General features: G+C 39.8%; 1 protein-coding gene across 1 annotated transcript in view; it reads right to left on the bottom strand.

Annotated features, from left to right (window-relative positions):
* DCT (dopachrome tautomerase) overlaps positions 1-9,340 on the bottom strand; it is a 49,775-nt gene that overhangs the window by 31,599 nt on the left and 8,836 nt on the right. Inside the window, exon 2 of the mRNA XM_069067332.1 lies at positions 3,339-3,638. Within this exon, the coding sequence (XP_068923433.1) occupies positions 3,339-3,638 (300 nt within the window). The remainder of the gene's footprint in view (positions 1-3,338; positions 3,639-9,340) is intronic.

The following is a 9,340-nucleotide window of genomic DNA, read 5'->3' on the forward strand; positions in this document are numbered from 1 at the left end:
AATTCAAGGACTACTCTTCCATGAAGCTTTAATCCTTAGGCAGCTAGGTGGTACAGTGGATAGACTGCCAAGCCTGCAATCAGGAAGACTTTGTGAATTCAAATCTGGTCTCAGACACTAGCTATGTGACCTGGAAAGGAAAGTCATTTAACCCTTTTGCCTGAATTCTTCATCTGTAAAATGATCTGGAGAAGGAAATGTCAAACCACTTCAGTATCTTTGCCAAGAAAACTCCAAATGGGGTCAACAAAGAGTCAGACACAGCTGAAAAATGACTGAACAACAAGTAGTCAGTCTTTCCTCAGCTTTTTCATAGCACTTCATATTTTCCTTATTTTTGTTCCTACTTTAACACCTTTGGTATTATTTGTCTAAGGGGCAAGGAAAGTATAATGTTTTTTCATCTATATGTCCCTAGTGCCTTGTCAGAGTGAATGCTTATTATTTGCTGAAAGGAAAGGGAGTGGACAGAATGCCTATAAATGCTTCCAAAAGGTGAGTAAGGAATGTGCAAGGTATTAACTGATTCCTTGGAGACCACTAGAAACTATGTTTTCCTTTTCCTCTTATGAAGTTTTCTTCAAATGTCTTATGATGATATGAAAACCATGAAGGTTTATTTGAACATGCACACACACACACACACACACACACACACACACACTGCATGCATTGCAAGAACACCTATTATCTCTAAGATTTGGTTTCATGATCCTTAACCAGAACCAAGGCGGAAAGTCTCAAAGGAAAAGACTGAACAGAAAACTAGTGAGAGTATAGGGAATGATTGGAGGCAAAACAAATCCCTCACTTCTAGAAGCCTGCATCAGATTCTGTGTCATCCTGGGTACTGTGATACTTATTAACTATGTGACCTTGGGCAAATTACTGGGTCTCAGTTTCTTTATCTGTAAAATGGAGTTGGACTCGATGGATAAGCTAAATCCTTGTTGAGTGTCCCCTGAGCTCTAGATCTATCATTCTCTGCTTCTGAGGAGGACTTATAATAATTCAGAGGGTCCCACAATTACATATGTAGAGTTGGAAGAGACTCAGAAGCCCCTCATTTTATAGATGAGGAAACTGAGTTTCAAAGAGTTAGTCAATATCAAACAGATAGTAGTGGTAGTTGTTCAATAGTGTCAGTCATGTTTGACTCTTCATGATCCCATTCGAAGTTTTTTTTGGCAAATATATTGGAGTGATTTGCCATTTCCTTCTCCAACTCATTTTACAGATAAGGAAACTGAGGCAAAGTTAAGTGACTTGCCCAGAGTCACACAGCTAGTAAGTATCTGGGGCTGGATTTGAACTCAGTTCTTCCTGACTCCAAGCCTGGTACTCTATCCACTATGTCACCTAGATGCCACAAGGTAGTAAGTTAGTGGCAAAGCTAAAGTTGGAATTTAGAACCTTGGCCTCTGAATCCAATGCTCTTTCCATTATGTCATCATATCATCTTAACAGAGGCTCATTTCAGAAACAGTCAAAGGATTCAATTTACTCTGATGTCAGTTCAGGAATATATTAAAACCCTAGGCAAGCTAAAAAAGCCCTCATGACTTTTTATAGAGATTAAGTTCAAACAAAACTAACCTGTCTTGAGGCAGCAGACCATCCTTCCATCCTTCAAATTCCACTCAGGCCCTGATCTCGAGGTCTGATCTCAGGCTAAGCTAAATAATAAGGTTGGAAAAAAGTTGGACAGGGCCAACTTTTCTTTTTTTCTGTTGCTTTTTTGGAGGGCAATTGGAGTTAAGTGACTTGCCAAAGGTCAAATGGCTAGTAAGAGTTAAGTGTCTGAGGCCAGATTTGACTCAGGTCTTCCTGACTCCAGGGCTGGTGCTCTATTCACTGCACCACCTAGCCACCCCCAGTCCACTTTTCTTGGGCATTTTCCCAGAGTTCTAGTCTAAAGGAGTTCATAGGGATAGGAAGGACCAAATCCACTGTGATGCCACTTTGTTTTGCCAAAACCATCATCACCCAGGCTTTTAGTAATACGAGAAAAGGTACTCTCTAACCCTATGGATATCTGGTGACTCTAGTGATTATGGGAAAGGTGTTCACAAAGAAGTGAACTCAAATACAGTTTTCAAGATGAAAGTCCTAGCTTTGCACAAGGGATTTTTACTTGTATAGGCATATTTTTAATTAAGTCCCCTAATTTGAAGAAAAGTTCCCAGAGCTATTCTGTGCACACATTTAAGAATGTGTGGGGTTTTTTCCCTTTTTCTTTTTCTCAAGCCAAACTAAATTAGTCTTCACTACATCAGTTCTTGGCTTTGAGGATTAATGGCACCATGCTGGAAAGTTGAAAGTATGAACCACATAACCAAGGAGAAAAGAGAAAAGCAAAACTAAATTAAGGAAATAACTGGTATAGTCTTCTAGCCTAGACTTGGAGTCAGAATGACCTGAGTTCAAAACTCCCCTTCTAATACACAGGGGCTTTGTGAGCATGGGTAACTCACCCTTTTTGAATCTCAGGTTTCTTATGTGGGGGGGAGGGTGGGGTGAAGGAGTTGCACAGGTAATAAGTGTCAGAGTCAGGATTTGAGCCCAGATGCTCTGGATTACAGAGCACCTAAATTCAAACCTCAACTCTGATGCTCTAGAACCAGCTCTTACTCACTTGCCACAAAGCAGGCCTTGATTTATTGTTCTGCTGATTCTCTAGACTAGGGGTAAGCAAATTACAGACCTCAGTGGAACCCTCAGCTAGGAATGGTTTTTATATTTTTAAATAAAGTTTTATTGCATTTTAAAATGTAAAAATCATTTGTAGAGGCATGCAAAAACAAGTGGCAAGTCTCTGGGTCACAGTTTGCTCACCTCTACTCTAGATTTAAGAAAATGATAAAGTATGAGATAATGCGTGCTAAAAGTATGTTGTGGGTGTTTATTTCTGGAGGACTATTTGTTAAACATTTAACAGCATCCTGTATCTATGGGAACATGGACAAATCATGTAACCTCTTTTAGCCTCAATTTTTTCTTCTGTAAAATGAAGAGATTGGGCTAGATGAACATTAAGGTTCCTAGAAACTCCAAATCTATATTCCTATAACACTTTAATTCTTTACTTTCAGGATTATTGTGAAGCTCAAATGAAATAAGGTATGTAAAGTACTTTGAAAACTTTAAAAGCTAGCTACTATTATTAGTTGTATAAGCTCAACCTAACTATAGGCATTTGGGGATAAGCTATGACACATTCATAAACCTGTCTTTCCCTGCAATTTGCTCATCTCTTATAAACCCACTTACTGAAATAAATCATTCCCTTTTTGCTCTACTCCTAATGATATACTTTGAACAAAGGGGGGGAAACCAACCTAATAGTGTATCTCTGACAGAGTAATAATGTAACCACACAAAGAAGTTATAAATGCTACAGTTGGCAATTTGTGGTTGGGTTCCATTAGGCCCCAACAGGCCCAGCCAATGTTGAGTAGTAATCACGTAGTCTGGGTGGATGGTGTTCTTTGCAAGGTCCAAGGCATCCAGAAATTGCTCTCTCTCTGTAGGAGTCAAAGAATGGATATTCTTCCGAACAACTGGTGGTTTCTTTTGGTTGCAGTTGGGACCTGTCCAGCCAAACTTGCATTCTCCACAGTTATAGCCCGCAAAATTGTCTAGTTTCAGAAAAGAAGAAAATTTCAGTCAAAAATATAGCCAGATTTCCACATAGTTCCCCTAATCCAGTTGGCAACCAATGTATCAATATAGTCCTTGAGATAAAAGAGAAATTTTATATATGCATATATGTTTACAATGTAAATTTGTATCATAAGTTTATATTGAAATATAGTGTGCAATATGCTTATTTCTATATTTATGCTTCATTACATGCTAATATAATACATAGTATATTTTATTTATATATTCATATGTACATATGAATACAGCCACAATTTTAGGAACTGAGATCCAAGGAAATTGTTAAGCAATTTGTCCAAATGATTAGAATTTGAAATCAAGTTTCTAAATTCTGAAGATAGTACATACAATTTCCACCATACCACAGCTGGTCCTTCCCTACCACCACCAAGGGAAGAATATTTGCTACACAGAGAGATATCTCTATTTCTAGAAGTCAAGTGGATTGCTGTCTAGTTTATTTCTTAAACTATTTTAAATGTTCTGCCTCAGACCAAATCAGTTCTCACTCCTGCTCTAGGGTCCTGAACATCTGACTCGTGAGAGTGTTCCATATGAAGCCCTAGACCCCAACTCATTCACTGCTCTCTTAAAAATCTTCAAGTCATCCTTTCTACCAGTAATCAAATCAATTACTGTTTCTGCAAATTATATGTCAATCAGGGGCTTATTGCTACACTTGCCGCCCTAGTAATATTCCACTCTGACCACCATCCGTCTTTTTTTTTTTTTTTTGCTTTTTGGAGGGGTAAAGCAGGGCAATTGGGGTTAAGCGACTTGCCCAAGGTCACCTGGCTAGTAAGTGTGTCAAGTGTCTGAGGTCAAATTTGAACTCAGGTCCTCCTGACTCCAGGGCCAGTGCTCTATTCGCTGTACCACCTAGCTGCCCCAACCACCACCCTTCTTAATGTGTTGCCTAACCCTAGTCAAATGTAAGCTCTTCAAGGGCAGACACTGTCTGACTTTTTATCTTTGTATCTCTAGTGATAAAGTGTTTGTCACTTAATAGATTCTTTTTCATTCAGTCCTGTAAAAATCACTATGGGGGGGTGGGGTGGGTGGGATTATTCTGCCCACCAAATACATTAAGACCTCTTTAGGACCTATCAGTGGTCTTTGCTAGTTGCTGTAGCTAAAATATTCATTGCCTTATGTCCAATGTATTCAGTCAGTCAGTCAGTAGCTAAGCATAGTAAGCCTACTTGGTTCCAGGCACTATATGCTAAGTGCTAGAGATACAAAGGAAAGAAAGGTAAAAGGTGGTCCCTGCCCTCTAAGAACTCACAATCTAATGAGCTATGAACAATTACATGCATATACAGGATAAATAGAAAACAATCAACAGAGAAAAGCCACCAGAATTTAAAAATGTATTGAGAAAGGATCCAGTGAGAGTTTTTTGAGGATGGGGGAGATCAGGGCATGTTTATAGGCAGTGGAGAAGCCCCCAGTGGACAGGGAGAGGTTGAAGGTCTGAGACTTGGCTAATAAGAAGAATAGCTAGTATTTAAATTTATATTTATATGTGTGTGTACATACATACATTTAAGGTTTGTGAAGCACTTTGCATGTTATTCATTGGAACCTCACAATTCTGTGAGGTAGGTGCTATTATTATCCCCATTTAATAAATGAGGAAACTAAAGCAGACAGAGATTAAGTGGATTGCTCAGGGTCACACAACCAGTACATATCTGAGCCAGGATTTGTACACAGGTTTATTTGTTTTTTAATCCCAATTCCTTCTCTATATCTACTGCACCACTTAACTCCCTAGGATGACTCTCCAGTGATATTAAAAAAAAAAAAAGTCAGTCAGTCAATAAACATTTATAAAGCACCCATTACTTGTCAGGCTTTGTGCTAAGTGGCAGGGTTACAAATACAGTACTAAAGGGGCGGCTAGGTGGTACAGTGAATACAGCACCAGCCCTAGAGTCAGGAGGACCCGAGTTCAAATCCACCCTAGACACTTAACACAAAAACTAGCCATGTTTTTGGGCAAATCACTTAATCCCAATTTCCCTCCAAAAAAAAAAAAAACAAATACAGTACTAAAAAGAAAGACAATCTCTGCCCTCAAGGAGCTTATAATCTAATGGGGGAAGACAATAAACCAAAGGAGACTGGAAGTGGATTTCAGAGGTACACAGCATCAGGTCAAGATGGAAAAGTCCAAAGGATTGCATCCAGGTGGGCAATGAGAAATGGCTGACCTGAGTATGCTCCTTAAATGAAGGTTCCAGAAGGAGATCCCCAATCCAGTCTGCAAACCTCCAGTCAAAGGGGCTGCAGGGCTAGAGTATACTGATGTGATGTGAGTACTAGGGCTGAGGAGATCTTGCAGGATGAAGAGGTTCCTGGGGCAGGATAGAGGAGTCAAAAGGAGTATAACTCGGGGAGGCTAGGTGGTGCACTGGCCCAGGGGTCAGGAGGACCTGAGTTCAAATCTGGCCTCAGATACTTAACTTATTCTAGTTGTGTAACCTTGGGCAAGTCACTTAACCCCAATTGCCCTACCTTCCCCCCTCCAAAAAAAAGCAAAAAAAAAAACCCAAAACAAAATAAAACAAAGCAGAGAACCACTCGGTGGAAAAATAAAGTCCATCACTGAACATACTCAAACTCTTTCCATCTGGGGAGAACCAAATAGAGCTTGCACTCACCTGGCATAGATTTAAAGAGACATCAGTTACCTTCCACTATTGAATCCTGGAAGATGATTTTGAAAGAGGTCTCAGTCAGCAAATAAAACATGAAATGACACTGAATTCTGCCACTACTCTCCTTCCCTTCTCTCATTGATCATAAAGGGGTGTGACAGATGGATCTAACTTAGACCAGTCACTGTTAGTTTATGTTGGATATTGGAACAAAATGAGACACCCATAAGTCATTTGACAGTCAATAAAAGGAGATTTACTTAGTCGTGGCAGAGAAAGATTATTCAACAAGAATACTCCAGCATGTAGTTTCTTTCCTATAAACTTAATCTGGTCAACAGGACAGGGTGTGGTGACTGAGAAAGCCTTGGGATTTTGTCAAACCTAAAGGACCTCAATGCCATGTAGGTGGGATTTTTATGCCCTAAAACCCAGAAGTCACCAGCAAGAATAATCCTCTGGGGGGCAGCTAGGAGGAGCAGTGAATAGAGCACTGGCCCAGGGGTCAGGAGGACCTGAGTTCAAATTCGACCTCAGATACTTAACACTTACTAGCCATGTGACCTTGGGCAAGTCACTTAACCTCAATTGCTTTGCATTACTCCCTCAAGGGCCAATCAGTTGGGGGATGGGAAGGCCAAATTCACTGGTTTTTAGGGATAAAAACTAACCTAAATTAGATTGGAAGATCAGGGGAGGGGAAAGTGTGATATATCTACATATATATGTATATGTATGCATATTCGCAGACAATTCTAACTTTAGGTAAGTGGACTATTTGACAAACTTGTATATAAATTTTTATGTAATGCAAATTTGCCTTTGGACTTGGGGAAGGGAAGGAAAGAGTGAAGAAGTGAGGAAGAGAGCCCAGGGACTGTGGAGGGAGGTCTCAGAACATGGTTGAAGGACATGGAGAAGCAAGCCAGAACAGAGAAGCAAAAGTTGGGGGGCCAGCAACAGACATGAAGTACAGAAGCATAGACAGATGAAAGATGAGTAGGGCTAGGGTCTCTTCTTTAAGCACCAGAGGTCTCAAGCCAAGCTCTAATCCAGCAGCAATATGGTCAAGGTCTGTTCTACTTTCACCTCTTTCAAAGTCTTCTTCCATGATTTGATAGTAGAAGGTGACTGATTCACTTTTTGTTGTTGTTTGGGGTTTTGGTTTTAGGAGGTTTTTCTGAGGAGAAAAGATGGGAGGCTGGGAAGCGCCCAGCTAAGGGGCAGGAGCAGAGAGAGAGTACAGTAAAGTTAACATAGGTATTTTTTTTTCAGAATGCATATTTCTTTCAGAATTCTTTACACAAAGTCTGATTTGCATAATGCAAATTTATGTAAAGCAAGAACTGTCTTTATATGCACATGTATGTGTCTATGTGTGTATACACGTATGAACACACACACACACATCTCCCACCTGGCAACAAAGCAGTAACAATCCCTAAGAATCTACTCCTATACTTTTTTGTCGTTAGGATGAAATAAGCAAGAGGTCTCTTCAATGAAGTCTGTCCTTTATGGTCTCTTCCCTTGGGAACAGGACTATATACAGCCATCCAAAGATGAAACCAAAAGGGAAAAAAAGCTGATTTACCCAAATTTGAATGAAATCCAGCACAAGAAGTCAAGAAAGTCCACTTTATTTCACAAAGGAGGCAGAATTAAGATAAAATCAATGGAAGCTGGCAAGTTGTAAAGGTGAATTAGCTGCTATATTGTCAGCAGGTGCAATTCACCTTAGGTTTTCCTGTCAGCTACTGGAAGGTCTCTACTTTATCAGCACTCAGGGCAATGAGCTACTCATAACAATGCAAGCAATAACTAGAAAGGCCAACGAAGGGGGAAATCAAACGCAAACTAATCTAATCTTAAATTAAGGTGCTATCAGAAAGCTTCTTAGAACTCAGTTATAGTCAGGTGAAAAGTTGAATGATGTTTTACATAATACAGAGCATAAGGGAGAGAAAGATGCAAAGCTGCTCTCTGTGTAGCCAAAGAAAGGGGATTATAGCTTCAGAAGGCCAAAAACCACAGGGGGAGACAGGGAGAGAAGCAGAGATTTCATTTGGCATTAACCCTTTATTCTCTGCATTCTTTTGTGTTTATAGTGAAAGAAAGACGTTCAGGACCAAGGAGCTCAGTGGGGAGACTTGAAAGGAGGACAAGCTGATAAAAAGATCCATGGAGCTAAGCATTTCAGGATCACATTCTTGCCATGTGTAGTGTAAGCCAACCCTTATGTAGCTCAATAACTTTACTTTGCCATAATCTTGAATGCTTCCAGGGAATGATAAATGGCTAATAAGAAAAGGAATCATTCTTTAATGAGTTCCAAGACTGACAACCATGTCACTGACTAATCTTGTCCAAATGACCATCACCACCTTCATTACAGGAGCAAAGCTATTCAAATTCATGCCATCTCTTTTCCTCTGCCCACCTAATAACAATAATTAGCATTTCTATAGTTCTTTATACACATTACTAATTTGGTTCTGAAATAGGTCAGTAGCGTATTATTACCCCCTGTCAAGGAGCACTACAGTCTTCAAAAAAGTTAAAATGAGTATCACTCAGAGGGTAGGGGAGAAGTATATGGTGGGTGTGACCCATTTGCAATGCAACAAATGAGTAACTACAAAGAAAAACCAAAGTAATGGTAGTCATCAAAGAAATGCATGATAGAAAAAGATGGGCTGGTCTTGCAGCAAGAGCAGAAGATAATTCCTGAACAGCTCACTAGTACATTCATGATGGCAAGAAAAAAAGAGGAAGGCCCCTATTGTGATGTGTGGACACTAACAAGATTGTCACAATATGGGAAGGACAGGCATTGATGAGCTGTCTTCTGCTCCTTTAAAGGGAACATCTACATTAATGAGATCACAGGTCTATATAAAATGAGATGACATTTGTAAAGTACTTTCATAATGTCTGGCACATGGCAGGGACACAATAAATGCTCCATTCCTTCCTTCCTTCCTTCCTTCCTTCCTTCCTTCCTTCCTTCCTTC

Source organism: Petaurus breviceps, unplaced genomic scaffold (assembly GCF_028583685.1).
Source record: "Petaurus breviceps papuanus isolate PSGF00001 unplaced genomic scaffold, PetGlider_PUasm1.0 90743, whole genome shotgun sequence".
NCBI lineage: Eukaryota > Metazoa > Chordata > Mammalia > Diprotodontia > Petauridae > Petaurus > Petaurus breviceps.